The sequence below is a fragment of the Octodon degus genome, unplaced genomic scaffold, assembly GCF_000260255.1.
Source record: "Octodon degus isolate 3935 unplaced genomic scaffold, OctDeg1.0 scaffold00050, whole genome shotgun sequence".
Lineage (NCBI taxonomy): Eukaryota > Metazoa > Chordata > Mammalia > Rodentia > Octodontidae > Octodon > Octodon degus.
In genome coordinates this window covers 13,120,448-13,141,947 of record NW_004524626.1, presented here as the reverse complement: position 1 = coordinate 13,141,947, position 21,500 = coordinate 13,120,448, and the positions used below count along the sequence as shown (strand labels likewise).

General features: G+C 36.9%; 2 protein-coding genes and 1 pseudogene across 2 annotated transcripts in view; all 3 read left to right on the top strand.

The window, feature by feature from the left end:
* LOC101563650 (zinc finger protein 699) overlaps positions 1 to 21,500 on the top strand; it is a 959,136-nt gene that overhangs the window by 662,455 nt on the left and 275,181 nt on the right. The window lies entirely within an intron of this gene.
* Positions 10,465 to 11,430, top strand: LOC101566425 (olfactory receptor 7E24-like). Its single transcript, XM_004633024.3, has one exon. It carries the CDS (start codon positions 10,501 to 10,503, stop codon positions 11,428 to 11,430), a length of 930 nt encoding a protein of 309 aa, XP_004633081.1. The 5' UTR covers positions 10,465 to 10,500.
* LOC101566027 lies at positions 15,119 to 15,830 on the top strand (annotated as a pseudogene).

The following is a 21,500-nucleotide window of genomic DNA, read 5'->3' as shown; positions in this document are numbered from 1 at the left end:
AGAGGATTTCAGAAAATGGAAAGATATTCCATGCTCCTGGATAGGAAGAACCAACATTGTGAAGATGGTCATACTCCCAAAATGGCTGTACAGATTTAATGCAATCCCTATCAGACTACCACAAACATACCTCACAGACCTAGAGAAATCATTCCTAAAATTTATCTGGAACCGGAAAAGACCTAGAACAGCAAAGGCAATTCTGGGAAATAAAGACAAGGCAGGAGGCATTACCATTCCAGACTTGAAATTATACTACAAGGCTAATGTGATAAAATCAGCATGGTACTGGCAACAAAATGCATCTGAAAATCAATGGAATAGATTACAAGACGCTAAAGCCCCTATGAACACACTCAGCCACCTTATCTTTGACAAAGGAACCAAACATACTCACGGGAAGAAAGACAGCCTTCTTGACAAATGGTGCTGGAAAAACTGGCTCTCCACATGCTGAAAAGTTAAACTTGACCCAGGTCTATCACCATGCACTAAACTAAAGTCAAAATGAATTAAAGATCTAAACATTAAAGCAGAGACACTAAATCTCCTGGAAGAGAAAGTAGGAGACACTCTTGAAGACATAGGGGTAGAAAAAGAGTTCATGGACAGAAATCAAATCACACAGGAAACAGTTGAAAGAATTAACAACTGGAATCTGCTCTTACTGAGAAGTTTTTTAATGTTAAAATAAATTACCAAGAAAGTGAAAAGTCAACCCATAAATTTTGAAAAAATAATGACAAATAAGTACTCAGACAAAGGTCTGCTCTCTAGAATTTATAAAGAACTGAAAACCACTAGGGCCCCAAAATTTAAAGACCCAATCCAGAAATGGGCATCTGAGATGAAAACATGCTTCTCAGAGGAGGAAATTAAAGAAGCGAATAAATATAAGATCAAATGCTCCATATCACTAGCCATCCGCAAAATGCAAATTAAAACAACATTGAGATATCATCTCACCCCAGAAAGAATGGCTATCATAATGAAATCACCCAACAACAAATGTTGGAAAGGCTGTGAGGAAAAAGGAACAATTCTCCACTGCTGGTGGGAATGTAGACTGGTGCAACCGTTATGGAAATCAGTATGGAGACTCCTTAGAAAAGTTGGACTGGAAATCCCCTTTAAACCACCTATTCCTCTACTGGGAATTTTCCCAGAGGATCTGAAAACATCATATCATAGGTATATATGTGTGCCTATGTTTATAGCAGCACAATTTGTGATAGCCAAATCTTGGAAACAACCAAGATGCCCATCACCTGAGGAATGGTTGAAAAAGATGTGGTATTTTTATACAATGGAGTATTATTCAGCTATTAAGAATGATAAACTTAGTCTTTATATTTAAGTGGATGCTACTTGAAGATATACTCATAAGTGAAATAAACCAGACACACATGTGTAAATATCATATAGTTTCCCTAGTATAAGAACTCAAAAGAAGAAATATAATTAGAAAGGTATAATATAAGTAAAAGTAAAGCAGGACCTCGAGGACTAACTAATCAAGAAAGGGAAAGGAGAAGAGTTAGGAAACCTCACCATGTCAAGACATACAGTTATTTGTAGAAGATGTGCAGGCAATGATCCTGTAAATCTCCAGAAGATTTTTGAATCTATCAGTTAATTTCAAAGATTTTCACCCTGACTAACTATATATACTGATACCTGTGATCTAAGCAACTGCACTGCAGATGGTAATCTGTAATAGTAGTTTAATACTTGGAGTGCCTGTCATTCTGGTCTTCTGCATACGGGCTACTTGTCATTACATGCCAGTTGCTGCTATGAAGTCTTTTGGGCAGATGGTTGTTCAAAAAGAAGTGGGTGCTGAATGAAAGCAAAAGACAGAAAAAGGAATATTGTGGGACTGTCCTGCTTCAAGGTTGTATATGGTGAGTTTTTTGGACTTACTTGTAAACATAAGAAGTATATAATTCTTTATGCCCATTTTTAAAATATTTTCTAATTTTTAAATGTTTTTATCATATTCTGTAGGGACTTAAAGTTCAACATATCAATACTTGATGAAAAATACCTGTTCCATAATATGCCTAAGGTGTTCGATATGCAGACAGTGAGGTTAAGTTTAACAGCCTAAGTTGTATGGTAGTCACATTAAGCTTGTCTTCTGGATGGTTAACAACCTAAGATTGCAGACCAAAACTAGATGAAAAGGAGGGCTGTAAGGAAAGCCAACATTTTGTCCCTAACTTTCCAAGGTCAATTAAGACTCAGGACATATGAGAACTTGTACTGTGACATCATGTAACTCTGCAGTGTCCCAAATTTTCTGATGAAGAAGATTATGGGGCCAAAGAGGAAAGTGATCGATGATGTAGAGTGTGCCTAAGGAGAGTCACATGGAGAGAAAACACTCTCTCAGGCTTTCACAGAGAGCACATTGACCAAGCAATGGCCGTGACTCATCCACATGGCTGACACTGACAAAGGTTCTACAATCTGAGGAGGTACAGGATCTCAGGATAAATCCTGAGGGGATTTCACTGACCTTATCAGACCCAAAAGCTACAACTCTTGTTGCATAGGTCCTGCTTTACCTTGGTCTTAACCATCCAGCAGAAAAGTATAAAAATGAAATATAAGAAGTAAAGCCATGCTGTTGTGTTGAGCTGTAGGGAACTCAGGTCAACAATTTCTGACATTGCCAGGGAAGCGTAAGACCCAATACTATTATGGACTACTGAACTCTTTTAGATTATTTTGCTGAGTTAACACACCTATAATATTCAAATAACAGAACTTAATAAAAAAGGGTATGCAGATGAATGTCCATTTTGTATCTGTGTATTCAAAGTGGTTAGGATAGATATATACTTACATTCTCTTAATGAATAGAGTGATTTGTTCTAATTGTGTTTGTAGATAGGATATCATGTCCACATCTTGCACAGCAATTAACCACTGGGAGGAATTTATGCAGTGTACTAATTATTGAAACTGTCCTACCAATTTGATTTGAAATTGTCTCATTGCTATTTGTTTTTCAATAAAATTATGGAAAAAGGGAACTTCTTAGGGAATGCTATGACACTGGCCAATTTGTGTAATGATGTGTGCCGTGTATTGCATCTCTACAATCATATAGTTATAATAATTGACTCCCACCCCCAGTCCTTTATATGACGATTTTGATCAGTGAGTGCCACACCTATGTTGCAGTTCCCATGATTGTCTGCATCTGGAAGCTCCTGTATTTGCATTATTTTGAATGCAGAGCAATGAGCCAGAGCTTTCACTGGACAGCAGGCATAGAAGGCTCCTTTATGACTGTGACCAGCAGAGAAACAGCATAATTCAGTAAGTGTTGAGAAACCTCATGATCCTGGAAAAATCCTTAAAAGTAGTTTCCTTACCATAAAGACAAGTAGACAGTTTGGGTAGAAAGATGGGATGGTAAAAATGCAAAAATATCAGTTAAGAGAAATAGAAATTGTATGTTTTTGTAGTGGGAAAAAGAATTATTATTTCAGAGGCTGGGGAGATGGCTCAGTAGAATAAGTGCTTCACTGGCAAGCGCAAGGCCCTGAGTTCAATCCCTGATTATATATATATTTGAATATATATATATATAAAATTTGAATATATATATACATATATATATGTATATATATATTCAAATTTTATTTTCACACACCCTCTTTCTGCTTGATATCTCATCCATAGCCAAAGAAAATGTGCCCTTCTGAAGTATTTGCAAAGCATTTTAAAAGGAGGATGAAGGTGATGGAAAGGATGTGGAGGAGGAGGAAAGGAGCATAACATCATGAACTGATGCTGAGGGCTTCTCTTACTCCTGACAATATGTTCTATGCACAGATTTCATTTCATTGGTTTTGTCTTCCTCTTGTTAGAGTGCTCACGTTGTAATTCCATATGGAAAATAGACCTATTGTTTAATGAAATCCAAGGCAGATTGCTAGGTATTAAAATGGTAAGCCACTTTTAAATTAATCTGTCTTATTATAGACACAGGGCATCACATAAGGATTAGTCCTGGCAGGTTGTCCTCTTACCAACACAAGCATCCATTTCCCTTTTCTGACATTTGGAAAAGGATTCCTTGCATACTGTCCCGGTGCTTTGCAGAGGTTCCTGAGAAATCACAGAACACTGTGAGGTGCCAGCTGCATCCAACATAGGAAAAACGGTTATGGATGACAAACAAACACCGCAGAGAAAGGATAGACTTACAAGATGCAAAACATTACAAAGATTATTTGTTAAAAATCAGAGAAATAGCTCCCACTAGTATTTTTATACAGAATTCCACTTGTATGATAAGGAAACAGAAACAAATATTTTCAAATGATTATCATCCTAATAAACTAATGTGCACTCTCAGTATAATTCAAAACTGATTTCTCAATTACCACTCTGCCAGGTATTTGTGGAGTCTCCCACATCGTTCTCTGTACCTGAGACTATTTCTCGCTCTCAAATGGGACTATGTGAAGCCTTTATTTCATTTCTGTTTAGGAAATGGAAGAGTTAAAATGTACCTGAAACACACCCATGATTAAGACTTCCAAGCCTCAGCTTAAAAGTTTCAGTGGACTAAGAAACAATGAAAAATTTTAGTGCATTTAGCAACATCTGTCAATATAATTTCAATACTTTGAGTCCAGCTATTATTTCTCTCTTTTTTGATGCCCATGACTAATTTCATGCCCCTCACTTTGCTTTTTCAACTTTTTTATGCATTTTAATGAGAAAAAAAGATAAAATAGCAATGAAACAGTTTCAAAACAAGTTAGTGGGATGGTTACAATAATTAATATATTGCATATTGTTGACTTCATAGTAGTTATTCAGAGGACAAGATGCAGACATGATATCTTGTCTCAACAATATTAGTACAAACCTTCTGAATGAACTAATAGAAAATAGCTGTATATCCATCCTATCTTGTGTATACAATTATTTCTAGATTCAGGACAGTTTTTAGTATCTCTGAGGCAGCATTGACTTTAGTGTTGCTTTCTCTGTAGAACAAATGCACTACAAATTGAAGAGTGTTTCACTATTTATGAGGAGTGTTGCACTTGGGGTTCACGTGTATAATATTAAAAAAAAATGAAATGCACTTTTCATTACCATTAACCATATAAACAATCTTCATATCAATGATTTACTGTGACCTGAAGTTATTCTGTTAATATTTCTGTAACAGGACATGTTATTGTTGTCTTCATGTAATTATATGCATGTATTTGGAGATGATATGATCTTATGTACATCTGATTCCCCAGAGCATAAACCTTGCTTGGTTGAGAGGAGGCTTCCGAAATAAAATCTCTGTTAAACATTGAAAGAATTATTCCTTGAGTCACAATAATTGTCCTTACTCAGCATGACATATACATGCTTGGAAAGTTCCTATCTGCATGCCCTTTCCTTCCTCAAATACCCCATGGATGTAGACATTATACAAAAGCCCTTATGTGAGTCTATGTGATTGACACATGGACACAAAAAACCATTTATTTGCACCTCCATTCATGATTCAAAAATACAGCAGAAATGCGTATGATTTTTTTAAAGTCACAAAGAAAAAAGATCAGATAAATGTTTCCCTCCAGAAGAAATTCATTACAGAGCTCCATATTGTTCCATGTTCTAGAACCATTTTGATACAGTTAACTCTACCTATAAATAGCTTTCTCCTTGGATAAGGAAGGTACTCCTTATCTTAAAACCAAAAATTAACAATGACTACATGCTTCATTTTCAAGCATTTTTAGCTGCTATGGATGTCAAGATGGATGACATTCTCCTTATTTTCCATAAGTAATATGAACCCAGAGGTGAGGAAAGATTCACACACAGTCTGGACATAGTATGCAAGACCAAGAAATAGCTTCTAAATTTCTGAGATTCTCTTCAATCTCTTTTTTCACAGTATTTGAATTTTCATTGTGTATATCTTTTACTTCCTTTGCTAGAGTAACTCCTAAGTATTTCATTTTTGGATGCTGTTGCAAAGGGGGGGGTTATCTAATTTCTCGCTCAGTGAATTTTTGTATGTGTACAGGAATGATATTGATTTTGGGGTGTTTACTTTGTATCCTGCTATTCTGAATTTGCTACTAACTCTTGGAGGCTCTTGTTATAGTTTGTGTGCCTTCCATGTAGAGTAAAATTTCATCTGTGAATAAGGATAATTTAACTTCTTTCCAATTTTTATACTTTTATTGCTCTCTCTTGTCTAATTGCTCTGGCTAAAGTTTCCAGAACTATAGTGAGTAGGAGTAGAGAAAGTGTACCTGATTTTAGAGTGAAAGCTTTCAGTTTTTGTCTAGTTAGTTAGATATTGGCTGTTGGTTTATCATAGAAAGCTTCTAGCCAATTGAGGTATAAGCCATCTATTCCAATTTTCTGTACTTTTTTATCATGAATGAGTATTGGACTTTATCAAAAGCTTTTCTAAATCTGTTAAGATGATCATGTGTTTTTGTTTTGTGTTCCATTGCTGTGGTGCACTACATTTGTAGATTTGCTTATGTTGAACCACTCTGCAGCCTGGGAGGAATCCCACCTTCTCATCCTGTATAATCTTCCTGATGACGTGTTGCATTCTATTTATTAACATTTTATTTAGTATTTTTGTATTTATACTCATTAGGGAGATTGACCTATATTTCTCTTTTCTGGTTGAATCTGTCTGTGGTTTTGCTATCAGTGTAATACTGTCTACAGAAATGAGTTGCTTTCTTTTCAATTTCACTGAAGTTTTTAAGAAATATTGGGATTAAACCTTTTCTAAATTCCTTGTAGAGTTCAACTATAGACCCATCAGGATGGAGGCTTTTCTCAGCTGGTAGCTTTTTTATTACATTATCAATTTTATTAACAAATATTGGGTTATCTTATTTCAATATCTTCTTAATTCAGGTTTTTGTAATTCATACGTATCTAGGAATCTGTCCAATTCTTGTTTTCCAACTTATGAGAGTAAAGATTTTTGAAGTAGATATTGATGATCTTCTGAATTTCCACAGGATCTGTAGTTATTTCACCGTTTTTACTCCTTTTTGCTCTAATTTCACTTTTTTCTTTCCTTTTCTTGTGTGTTGACTAGGAGTTTATCCATTTTATTTCGCCACTCAAAGAATCAATTTTTTTTTAAGAATCAATTTTTTGATTCATTAATTCTTTGTATAGTTTTCTTTGTCTCAATTGTATTAATGTCTGCACTGATCTTTACAAATTCCACCTTTTGGGGGGTTTTGTGTTTTAGTTGCTCTTCTTTTTCTAGAAGCTTGAGGTGTAGCATTAGGATACATATTTGATTTGTTCTTGTTCTGTTTTCCTAATGTGAAAGTTCACCACTATAAATTTTTCTATACGATATGATTTCATTGTATTCCACAAATTTTGATAAGTTGTGTTTGAATTTTTTGTATTGTAGATATTGTTCAATTTCTTGTTTAATTTCTGTGGCCCATTGGTTGCTGAGTAAAGTGTAGTTTAATTTCCATGTATTTATGCGCTTTTTCTGGTTTCTTTTGCTATTTGTTTCCAGTTTCATCGCACTGTTGTCAGATAAAAAACATGGAATAATTCCCATTTTCTTGCATAAAAAATGTGCATTAAGTTGCATTTGGGCGGAACACTCTGTATATGTCCATTAAGTCCATTTGTTCTAAGTTCTGGTTGAGTTCTGCTAATTCTTTGCTAATTGTCTTCTTGACCTATCTTTTTCGGATAAGGGTGTGTTAAGTTCTCCTGTTAAGATTGTGGTATTGTGTATTACACTTTTCATGTCCATTTGATTTCTCTTATATAACAAGGTGCTCCCTTTTTGGTGTGTACATATTTATGACTATTACCTCTTCCTCTTGTATTTTCCCTGAACCAGTATTTACGGCCTTCTTTATTTCATTTGATCATTCTTGGTTTGAAGTTGCGACTGTCTGCAAACAGGATTGCTACTCCTGATTTTTTCTGAGGTACTGGGTCATGTAGTATTGTTTTCCATCCTTTAACTTTCAGCCTATGAATGTCTTTATGAGCTAAATGTGTTTCTTGTATACAGCATATTGTTGGATTTTGTTTCCTAATCCCACTGTGCCAGTCTGTTTTTTCAATTGGTGAATTGAGTCCATTTACATTGATGGTTACAATTGAGATTATTGACTTATGATTAACATGTTATTTCCCTGCTGTTGTTTACCCCCTTTTCTCCTGTGTTTGTTTGCCCTATTTGATGGGTTCTTTCTGTTCTCATTAGTAAAGTACTGGTCAGATTTGTCCCTCTCTAGCATATCTTTTAGTAGACTATGTAGGGTTGGCTTTGTCACCGTGAAATTCTTTACTTGTTCTTTGTCATGGAACTATTTCACTTCTTCATCAAACTTAAAAGACAGTTCCATGGGCTGAAACTTGTTTTCATGGAGGACTTGAAGTACCCTATTCCAAGCTCTTCTTGACTTGATTGTTTGTGACTAAAAATCTCCCATTATTCTGATGGGTTTTCCTTTAAATATGATCTGTTTCTTTTCTCTAGTGGCTTTTAGTATATTGTGCTTATACTGGATTTCTGGGATCTTGACTATTGTATGTCTGGGGTATTTTTAATTGGGTTGATGTTATTTGGAGTTCTGTATGTATCAGTTACCTGAATTTCAGATTGTTTCCCAATATTTGGGAAGTTTTCTGCTATTACTTCTGCCCATATTCTTTTTAAATCATTTGTATTGATTCCTTCTTTCTCATTGATGCCTATTAGTCTCATGTTGTTCATCTTTGCATCGTCTTCCAGATGTTGAATTACTTTTTCCTGCTTCCTCCTTGTTTTTAAGAGATCTTTTCTTACCTTTTCACTAGCTGCGATGTTGTCTTCAAGATCTGAAACTCTATCTTCACTTTCATTCAAACAGTTTTGCCAACTTGTGATTGATTTTTTAATTTCCTGCATAACTCTTTGAATCTGCTCCATGTATTATATTCCTTTCCTATATTGCTCATTGAAGGATTCCATCATTTTTCTATGCTCCTATATTTTTATCAGCATCTTCTTTAGAAACACTTAGTAATTCTTTCATTATGGTTATCATTTCTTTTACTTCAGAGGTTATTTCTCATCTAATTTCTTTTATACCTTTCTGTAGTTTTTTCTATACTTCAAATGCTCTTAATTCAGAGATTTCAGGTTTGTGATTTCCAATTTCTTCTATGCTCATGTCTCCTGCATTTGTTCTGGGTGGGCTCAGGACCTGAGAATACATATAGTTCATTCTCTTTGTCATTTTGTATAGCACTGTCCTCTGACCTTTGGTTTAGAGCTTTGGTGAAGTTATAACCTTAGCAACTTCAGAAATTTTTACCCAAAGAGATTATATGGTTAAGGCTGCTATAGTTTTGTATTTAGAGAACTACAATTAGGAACACTAATAATGGATAGTGATACACAACAGTTGACAAACTTTTGTAACTGATGGGTTTGTATTTCAGACAGTAAGAACGAACATTATGTCCCTGTAGCTAAGCAGATCTTAAATTTGGAATTTCTGTTTAAGTTAGTTCCTCTTAATTCTGTCTGATCACCTCCCATTAATGTACCTGGGGTCTTCCAGGCAGACTAGTTATCCCCAGTTACCTGTTGACCCCTCTCTAGATCAAGAGAGAAAGAAAGAGTATGCTGTCATAGATCTGGGTCTTGCAGTGTCTCAGCTTAATGGTCCAGATCTACCAAGTTTGAATTCATCCCAATGTGCCTGACTTGTGTCTGGCTGCTGTGATCAGCCTCTTCCTGCTGCAGCCCATGGAAGTGAACCTGCTGTGCCCCTCTGGCAAGATGTTTTGCTTCTGGATTAGCTGGGTGGTTCTGGCCCTTAGCCTCTCTCCAGGGACTTCAGCCACAGAGTTTCACACTATGCCCATCTGGTGGAGGCGGTTTCCATGAGTGTGTGGACAGTCCCACACATACATGCTGACCAAGGTCTTAGGCTGGAGGTGTCCAGAGAGCACAAGGGGAAGGTCTCACACACATGCTTCTCCTGGGATGGGGCTTTAACTGTCCGATGGGCATGGCAGAAGTTCTCTCACATATGCTGGACCTGGGCTGGGGCTGGAGGCGATCTGGCGGGTGTGGCGGAAGGCCTCTCACATATGCCCTTATTTATATATTTAAGTTCATTGGTACAATTTTGATATACATAGTAAGTTCATGCCTCATAGGGAATTTGTTCCTGTACACAATAAATCAGGATTCTCTATTCCAGCTTTTAGTTGGTATATTTTACTGGCATAGTAGCATTCTACACTTGAATGTTCTAAACTTGCCCCTAGAGTATTTGTAACAGAGTGCCCATGTGGTTTATCACATGGATGAATATCTTTAAGGTTTAAAAATTTCATGTGGGAATATTTTGCTTGTGAATACTTGAATTTATAACATGTAGAGTCTTGTATGCTACTTATTCATTCCATTTTTCTAATGAATTTTTAGAAAAGTAATCAAGCACTATGGAAACACATAATCTAACCTACGTCTCAGAATTCCATCTCCTTGGTTTCTCAGATGATCCAGAACTTCAGCCCATTCTCTTTGGACTCTTCCTGTCCATGTGCCTGGTCACTGTGGTTGGGAACCTACTCATCATCCTGGCTGTCAGCTCTGACTCCCACCTCCACACCCCCATGTACTTCTTCCTCTCCAACCTCTCCATTGTTGACATCTGTTTTGCCACTACCATGATGCCAAAGATGATTGCAGACATCCTGAATCACAAGAGGGTCATCTCCTATGTGAGTTGCCTCACACAGATGTCTTTTTTCATCATTTTTGGATGTATGGATGACAAGCTTCTGACTGTGATGGCTTATGACCGCTTTGTGGCCATCTGCCACCCATTGCGGTACAAAGTCATAATGAATCCTCACCTCTGTGTCTTACTAATTTTTTTGTGTGTCTTTATAAGCCTTTTGGACTCATTGACGTACAACGTAATTGCTTTGGAATTTCCTTGCTTCAAGGATGTGGAAATTGGTAATTTCTTCTGCCATCCTACTCAACTCCTTAACCTGTCATGTTCTGATGCCTTGATCAAAACCCTGGTCACATATTTTGTTGGTGCCATATTAGGCTTTTTTCCAATTTTAGGGATCCTTTGCTCTTACTATAAAATTGTTTCCTCCATTCTAAAAATATCTTCATTAGGTGGAAGATACAAAGCCTTCTCTACCTGTACTTCTCATCTGTCAGTTGTTTGCTTATTTTATGGAAATGGTATTGGAGTATACCTTGGTTCAGCTGTGTCATATAATCCCAGCCAGAGCATGGTGGCCTCATTGATTCACATTTTGGTCACCCCTATGCTAAATCCCTTCATCTACAGCCTGAGGAACAGGGACATCAGTAACACACTGAAGGGGCTCCACAGTTGGAGAGTCTAATCTCAGGTTGTTTAGCAACCATTTGAGATAGAGCTTTGAAAACATAGTAAAACTGTATGTCACAAATTCACCTATAAACACTATCTTATTGGTCATAAGATCTCAGAAGACTAACTTCTTCAATTTCTATTTTGATTCACATTAGATTCACGGTTGATTGGGGATTCCTTGAATTTAGCTGAAAAGTTCAAATAGCTGAAAAGTTTTGGTTGAAGAGATGAAACATGGTTAACTTTTTTTGCTTGTACACAAATGATAATGTGATTAATGTTATCAAATAATATTTAAACCTGACTATAATTGCACATTTATTTATGGGTATGAACAATGAAAATAAAAGTGCAGAACTTTTTGAGACAGTGTCTTGCTATGATTTTCAAGTTAGCTTTGAACTCACTGGGTAGCCCAACCTGGCCTTTAGTTCAAGTGGATTCCCTTCCTACTCCTGAGTGCTGGGATCATAAGTGTTCAGTACCATAGCAAGCTCAGGATATTTTATAAGAGGAAAGAAATTAACAAAGTGAGGAGTACACTTGAGATTTCTCCTGAGCAGAGGTGAGCTTAATTCCCTTTGTGAAGATTAATTTTGTCATTTTTAATCAAATTCCATTAAATTTCAAAAGTCCTTAAAATTTGGCTAACATGGAAAGTTTGAGGGGCTTCTGAGATGGCTCAGTGTCTAAAGCACCTACTTAGAACAAGCTAAGCTAAGCTAAGCACAGGGACCACGGTTCAATCCCCCAGCACCACATGCCAGCCAGCCCTGCCCCTGGTGGGCTGAGCTGGCCACACACAGACACAAAATAAATAAATTAATAAATTAATATTTTAAAAAAAAGAATCTCACTTAAAAAAAAGAAAGTTTGAGTATTTATTAACTGTATACATTAAGCTATCAAGGTCATATAATACTACGTGCTCAAGCAATTCTAGACTTTAATTTTGATTATTCTAGTACAGTTGGCAACAACTCTGTGTCTCCTTCTTCATGGTATCTTAAATGTAAATCCCATATCTGTCACTGTCAGTTCTCTTGGTTAACCTAGATCTTTCACTTGTCTTCAGCCAGGTAAAAAGTGTGAGCATTGTAGTTTTGGAGATAAGGCAGTAGAGACACAGCCCTTTTCTGAAAGTGGCAATAGGGACAATGGATGGGCAAAGGACTACTGTAACAATTGTTTTCTGTCATAAACTCACACATGAAGCTTGAGTAGTGAAATGGGATGACAGGATTGTCCACAGTTTTAGCTGTGTACTCTAAAATTTATACTTGAGCCAAAAGTCACAATTTTCCTTTAATCTCACCCCAGTCCAATTTCCTGTAGACATCTACTCCATGATAGTACATTTTGGGTATCTGGACATTCTACTGAGCACTTCAAAAAAATTAAGGCCTCTTAATTCATTGAGAAGAAATGTTTGTGCTAATATTGTTTAGACAAATATCGTGTCTTCAACTCGTCCTCTGAATAACTAATATAAAGACAATAATATGCTATGTATTAATTATTGTAGCTATCCTACTAACCTGTTTTGAAGCCATTTCACTGCTATTTTATTTTTTCTCATTAAAATGAATAAAAATAAAAATTTTTAAAAAGACTATATTTAGAATGATGAATATGGTCACAGCATTGTGAACCAACATTGAAGGACTTGTAAATAGTAGCATCTGAGTTGTGCTCAGATAAATTGTTTCATTTTATCTGTACAATATTTCTAAAGTAAACTTCTTATCATTATATCAAAAGAAAAAGAGAGCATAGCATTTTTGAGCAATCAACTACAGTTCTTGGGCAGAAAACAAGATGTGAATACACAAGGCTGTCATGACCCACACAGGGCATCTTGTCAGGTGAATCCAGTGCATGAGTCTTTTCACAGCCCAAGCAACCGTTTTTCTTTTCTACCTCTCTAGGAAAAGTATCATTTCTCACTGTGTTCTACTCTTTGGGGCTCCAAGTAGATCCCAGAAGAGAGGAGGGGCAATACTGGCTGCATCCACTGAAGGAAGGATTTCTGAAGTCAGAGGCAAAGATCAAAGATAGAAAAGATCCACACTGGTTGGTACTGGTATCATTCATTTTCTGCACTCTAGGCTTTTCTGGACGCTATCTGCAACCTCCTAAAATCTTTTATTCATTATTCTCAATCTGAATAGGAGAATTTAACTCAGGGATTTTTAACTTAGGAATTTCATAACTCATTTGATTTTATTATTTCTCAGGAAACTGGAAAGAGTTTAAAAACTTCCTCAGACAAAGTGTACTTTAGAACTCTGAAACTGATAGACACATTCTGATGTTTAGGGGGAAAGTAAAATGTCAGTGTTTAAAAGCCATGAATTGACAGTTTCATTTTTAATCCTGTCTCCATTGCTTTGTTTCTACAACATACAACAGGTTATTTCTAAAACTTCTTTACTTTCTAATAAAATACCTGGAATCTGAAATTGTTGTTTTAATGTTTCCATAATGGGACATTTAGTTATTGTCTCTGTTTAACTATATGCAGATATTTGAAGAAATTAGATGATTTTCTCTCATTTCTGAGTCCTCAGACCCTATCTCATTTCCGGCATATGGCAGAAGTTAACAATAAAAATCATTGTTGAACACTGAATAGACTCTTCCTGGTTCACACAAGAAGTGGGCATAATCACTGGCTTCCACTGACGTTGCTTTCCTATCAGCATTTTCTTTCTGCTTAGGAATGTCCCAGAGAAATAGAGACCAAATAGCACAGTTCTTGTTTGTTGTCCATATTATGGACATGTGATCCTTGTATTACCTTTAACAATAGCTATTGCACTTAATTTCACAAAGATCTTCAAAGGAATGGAAACAATAAATTATTCATAAAAGGAAAGTTGCACTATTCTGAATGGACCTGAGATGTGCTTGAGAACTTTGCAACATTTCACATCCTGGTGTCTGTTCATAATTTTTCCCAACAATAAACTTGCTATTTCTATAAAGATATAATGCTTTATGTGAAATAAAGGATTTATAGTACCTATATAAGTTCTAGACTTTCTTTGGCTGATGCAACTCATTTGTGGAGATGGATGATATTACCCGTATTTTGATCAAGCAAAGAGCACAGACATTTGGAGAAACATTGTGTTTTGCAACAAAGGTATGTAGAACCACAGTATACAGCTGTTCACAAGGAAAGAACAACTGGGATGGCTAAAAGAAAAGAAGGAAGGAAAAAGAAAAAACATATATAAAAGATAAATAAGATAATTATATTACTGACTCCTTTTAGTTCATTGAATAAAATGATTTGTGTTTATAGCGTTTGATCAATTATGCACGCTTATACTTTGTAATTTAAGAAACTACTTTGAAGAAGATAATATGCAATATATTACCCATTGTTAATCTCCTATTATCCTGTTTTTAATCCTGTGAGGGTTTTTCCTTTAAAATGAAAAAGAATTAAAAATAAATTCTAGGTGCTGCGGAGAAGCATAAAGGAGCACGCCCCACAGCTGTTGCCCCAGCCCCCGGTGCCCCGCGTGCCCCGCACCTCCATGCCTAGGGCGGCCCCCAGCCTGTCTCAGCACCCACGCTGCTCTGTGTCTGGGCCTTCTTCACTGCCCGCAGCCCCCGCGACCCTCGCCCGGATGCTTGCCCACAGCCCACTGGTAGTACACGTCCCAGGGCTGGGTCGTGGCTTCCCCATGGCTGCTGCTGGCTGGCTGGGCGGCTCTGAAGAGAAGCACCAGCAGCGGGTGGTCGGCAGGGGTCGGCTGGGGCAAGTAGGCGCTCGCCATCCAGTTCATCCAGTCCTATTTTGTAACAGATTGAGAAGATAACAATATGCAATGTATGAATTATTGAAAATGTCCTATTAATCAGCTTGGAAAGTGTCTCATTGATATTTGTTTCTCAATAAAATAAAATAAAATAAAATAAATAAATAATTTTAAAAAAAAATTGCCATCCAACCATTGAGGAGTCCTACACTAAGCAGTGTATGATAGATGACCGAGCAGTCAGCCAGATATTTGGGACACAGCTGGACAAGAAGAGTTTGGAGCCATGATATAACAGTACATGTGGACTGGTGAAGGCTTCTTGTCCATCTTTTCAGTCACAGACAGAGGCAGTTTTGAAGAAATCTATAAATTTCAAAGACAGATTCTCAGAGTAAAGGATCATGATGAATTTCCAATGATTTTAACTGGTAACAAAGTAGACCTGGATCATCAAAGGCAGGTGACACGGGAGGAAGGACAGCAGTTAGCAGAGCAACTTAACATAACATACATGGAGGCGTCTGCAAAGATTAGGATAAATGGAGATCAAGCTTTCCATGAACTTGTTCAGGTTATAAGGAAATTTCAGGAGCAAGAATATCACAAGAAAGGCTGCCCTTGTGGTATTCTCTAAGAATCTCTTCAATTTTAGCTACCAGCTACCAGGAAAGGACTTCATATCCTCCTCCTCTCCTTGTGGCTTACATCATGTTGGCACCTTTCTAACCTTAGACAAATGATCACCATGTTAGCCTTAGACCAAAAAGCCTGACCATCCATCCCACAAAGCTAATACAGTGGTCCTTTCCAGGTCAATGTAAAGGAAATACTAAGGTTGCTTCAAAGATTATCCGACTCCTTTAAAATACTGTCTATGTATATAGACACATTCTTTTTTTAAGGGCTTGAATTTTATTAGGGATAAGTCAGTTCAGAACTGAGATTATTTGCCAAGAGGAAATCATAGATTGTGAAATACTTTTTAGCTTCTGGAACCATATTGCCTACTGCTACACTAAATAGAAACGTAAGGAGTTTTTTAAAAATGTGAATTTTTGCCTATCCTTAGGAATTTTGATGTCAACTTTATCTAAGTTTAAGTACACTGAATGGAATCTACAGAAGTGAGACATTTCAGACATTTCCTGATGCTACACCTTATGCTTTTCTAGTGGCCAACAATACCAAAATGACTAGTATGGATGGATTAAAAACTGCTTAAGAAACCTTTGATATTACTCTTCCTCTTGAAGATGATAATAATCTGTGTGGCCATATATTTGGTCCCTTGTGGACGTAGGCATTTTACTGTAGTTGGTTTCCTAATTTAATATTTTCCATAGTCTCACTAATAATAAGAATGAATAATTTCTGTTCGTCTTCATTTTCAAGGATTTCTGGTTAAAGGATTCTAAAAACAACTAGAACTGTCTTTGTTTGATATGATATAAAATATGGAATTGATCTTTCCAGAATCAGATATGATTAATGTTTTTGCTATATACTTTTATATATTATCTTCTTATCAAACTAAGAAGTATTTTTATATGTTTGTAAGCAAATATGCTTTCACAGCATACCCTGTAAAGATAAGTATTTAATTCTCAAAGTCCACTTTTAACTGACAAAGAAAAAAAAGTGGAAACCCAGAAACTGTGGTAGAATTGGACTGGCCAGCTTAGTCCTCACTGTAGACACCTTTGGCCAGCCACACCCCTACTCAAGAAACCTTCCTGGTAGAGAGCAACAAGAAGAGACTCTGACATCACTTGCAGTGTCCCCCACTAGGTCCTGATTGGTGTTTATCCAGTATTACATATAAAACATTTGATTGAAAATTTAGTATAACTGTGGATCATTTTTTATTTTCTTTTTAATTCTGGGGATTGTGTTTAAACAATTCAAAAGTATATTTCTGAAGATGAGCTACTAAGCTGTATCTCATAGTTGTCATTTTATTGACTGTGTATAACAGTCCATGAAGTTTATAAGGCCAACCTTGTATAGCTTCAAGTTCTAGAATTAAAATTACTCCGTTATCACAAAAAAAACCAAAAATAAGTTCTAGACATCCTTTAGATACATGTTGAGCATAGTATTACTGCTCTTATTTTCAACATGCAGTAAGAAAAAGGAAAGGTGGATTAACACAGTGCGCATTTAATAGCAAGCCAATGGCACACATCTAATCTTCTGATTTCCTAACTCTTATTCTATGATCCTACTGAAGCCAATTGGAAAAACTCTGTGTCTCAGTTACTCTATTCTTGTTGCTAGAATACCTGAAACTCAAAACGAAGGAAGGAAATAGTTTATTAAGCTCACAGTTACTGGAGGCTTCATTCCACACTTGGCTGGCTCCAAGGCAGAGTAGCACAGAGCAGAGAGCATTCATTCATGGTGGTGATAAACAGCAGAGAGCAAAGGGAATGACAACAGCTCAGGCAGCTAGGCAACATCTCTCCACTCTTCACACTGTAATGCAGAGTAGCTGCCCCAGGACAGTCACACCCATAATCCCAACACTGGATCACAAGTTAATCACAAACTCCAGAAGCTGGGCCATAACTTCATGGGGCTTTGGAGGGTATACAACCCATAAAACTGTATAAGACATTTTTTCATCTGTATCACACAAGGATTATTACTGGATAAAGAGGTGATATTTTCGGAACTATATCTTCAGGACTAGATCATATATTTGGTGATTTCATAATTTTTCTACCTTTCATAACTGAAAAGCTGGTTCTTTAAAAGAGTAAATAAAATTGAAAAGCCTCTAGCTCATCTCATCAAAAAGAATAATTACCACAAACCCAATGGAAATTCAGAAGATTATCGATAGCTACTTTGAGAATCTTTACTCTCACAGAATAGAAGACATGAAGAAATGGATAGATTCCTGGAAGGGTACAAATTACCAAACTGAATCAAGAACATGTAAGAACTATCAATAACCCAATAACAGCCAATGAAAAACAAAATGTAATAAAAAAACTGATGACAAAGAAAACTCCAGGTCCTGATAGATTCAAGCTAAATTCTACAAGAAATTTACAAAAGATATAATCCCTATATTCCTCAAATCCTTCAATTATATTTAAAATGAAGCAGTCCTCCTAAAATCATTCCTGGAAGCAAGTATTATAGTCATACCAAAACCAGGGAAAGACACAACTACAAAAGAGAACTAAAGGCCAATCTCCCTCATGAACATACAAGCAAAAATCCTCAATCAAATCCTAGCAAATAGAAAACAGCAAATCATCAAGATGATTAAACAACATGCTTAGGTTGGATTCATCCCAGGGATGCAAGGATGGTTCAATACACACAAGCCTATAAATGTAATACACTATTTCAATAGAACCAAATCCAAAAACCACATGATCATCTCAATTGACGAAAAAAGGGCTCTTGAAAGACTAAACGCTCATTCATGTTCAAAGACAAACAGATAAATGTAGCACATGCCCTCTACTTCAATTTGATAGGAGCAATCTATCACAATTCAAGGGCAGACATAATTCTAAAAGAGGAAAACTAAATTCCTTTACTCTCAGATCTGGTACAAGACAAAGATGTCCTCTATCACCACTCCTATTCAATATAGTGCTGGAATCATTACCTAAAGCAATTAGACAAGAGAAAAAAAGGAATAAGAATAGGTAAAGAAGAAATTAAGCTATCATTATTTGCAGATGACATGATACTTTACTTGGAAGACGCAAAAAAAAAAAAAGCCACCAAGAAGCTACTAGAATTGATACACAAATTCAGTAGCATAGCAGGATGCAAAGTCAGTACCCAAAAGTCAATATCATTCCTCTACACAGATAACAAACACACTAAGAGGGAATTAGAAAAACAATATCTCTTACAATAACAACTCAGAAAATGAAATACTTAAAAATTAATCTAACTAAAGAAGTCAAAGATATATTCAGTGAAAATTACAGTATTCTAAAAAAAGAGATCATACAGGATTTCAAAAAATGGAATGATATTCCCTGCTCCTGGATAGAAAGTACAAACATTGTGAAGATGTCCATATTCCCAAAATTGTTGTACAGATTTAATGCAATCCCTATCAAAATGCCATGAACATACCTCCCAGACCTAGAGAAATCTTTCCTAAAATTTATTTTGACCCTGAAAAGAACAAGAATAGCAAGGGCAACCGTAGGCAACAAAGACAAGGAAGGAGGCATTAGAATTAATGGCTTGAAATTACACTACAAAGCTACTGTGATAAAATCAAAATGGTATTGATAAAAAAGCAGACCTGACCATGAGTGGAATACATTAGAAAATGCAGAAGCAACTGAAAGCACACTCAGCCAACTCATCCTTGACAAGGGGGCCAAACATGCTCACTAGAAGAAAAAAAAGCCTCTTTAACAAGTGGTGCTGGAAAAACTGTCTCTCTACATGGTAAAAAATTAACTATATGCAAGTCTATCATCATGCACTGAGCTAAAGCCAAAATGGATTAAACATCTAAATATTAAAACAGAAACACAAAATCTCCTGGTAGAGAAAGCAGGAGGAACTCTTGAAAACATTGGAGTAGACAAAGAGTTCATGAACAAAAATGAAATCACATGGGAAACACTTGAAAGAATTAACAACTGGGAGGTCGTCTTATTGAGAAGTTTTTGCACATCAAAAGAAATTGCCAACAAAGTGAAATGACAAACCACAAATTTGGGAAAAAAAATCATGACAGTTCCTGCTAGCCTGCGCCGGTGGGACAACTCCCAGCCCAGGCGCAGCTTGGGCTTGACCCTCTCCGACACCATCAGGCCGCCCCCACCACACCGCTGTACCTCCCCCATCTCTCCCGCCCAGTAGGAATTTCTGCTGACTTCCGGGAACCCCCAGACACAGTCCTAGCCCAGGTCCGGTGAGTGTTTGGAGAGTTTCCTGCTACCCTGCGCCTGCAGGACCAGTCCCAGCCCAGGCACAGTGTGGGCAGGACCCTCTCCCACCCCCTTGGGCCACCCCCCACCACTCCGCCTTACCTACCCCACACCTCCCGCCGAGTAGGAATTACTGCCGACTTCCTGGAACTCCCAGTCCCAGTCCTAGCCCAGGTCCACAACGGGAAGGAGCTGAGCACAGCAGCCAGACCTAACCCAGACGCAGCTGGAAAAGTCCAGACTCTATAGAGCTCCAACTGAACTTCAGTACTCGTGAAGGTTATAACTACAACAAAGATCTACAACAAAGGGCAGAAGACAGTGCTACACAAAATGACGAGAAGGAACAAAATGCAACCTCAGAATCCAAGCCCACCCATAACAAGTGCAGAAGACACTAACACAGAACAAATTGGAAATCACACAGCTGAAAGCAATGAATCAACAGCTTCTGAAATAAAACAGCTGCAGAAAGTTCTAGAAGACCTCAGATTGGAAATGAAAAAAGAAATCCCTGAATTAATAACATCTGCACTAAAGAATCAAATACAGAAACATATGGAAGCAACTCAGTGCCCAACCAGAACAAGCGTGGAGAACACTAGCTCGGCTCAAATGCATAAATAAACAGCGTCAATAGTAAATGAGCAGCAGCAGAAAGATATAGAGGAAATCAGAGTGCAATTCTTTTCTGAAATAAAAAAAGAACTCTCAGAACTCGTAACAGATGAAGAAAAGAAGCAACTACAGAAACATAAGCAGGAAACCCAATCTGAAAAAAAAACACTGCAGTAAAAGAATTTCTAACTGCTTCTAAGGAAGATATTGATACACAAAATAGAGGAGATTAGAAAAATGACGGATTCCCTGAATGAGCAATTCAGGAAAGAAATAGATCGCAAGAAGCAGAGTCAAAGAGATATAGAGGAAATGAAAATCTCAATCACGAGCTTGCAAAACCGTTTAAGTGAATGTGAAGACAGAGTTTCAGATCTTGAAGATGCTGGTGTACCTAGTGAACAGGTAAGAAAGGATCTCTTAAAAACAACGAGGATGCAGGAAACAATAATTCATCACCTACAAGATGATGCAAAGATGGACAATGTGAGACTAATAGGCATCAACGAAAAAGAAGGAGTCAACACAAATGACATTAAGAAAACATGGGCAGAAATAATAGCAGAAAACTTCCCAAATATGAGGAAACAATCTGACATTCAGGTAACTGAAGCATACAGAATGCCAAAGAACCTCAGCCCAATGAAAAACACACCGAGACATATAATAGTTAAGATACCAGAAATTCAGCACAAGAATAAATTACTGAAAGCCGCTAGAGAAAAGAAGCACATCACATTCAAAGGAAAACCCATCAGAATTAC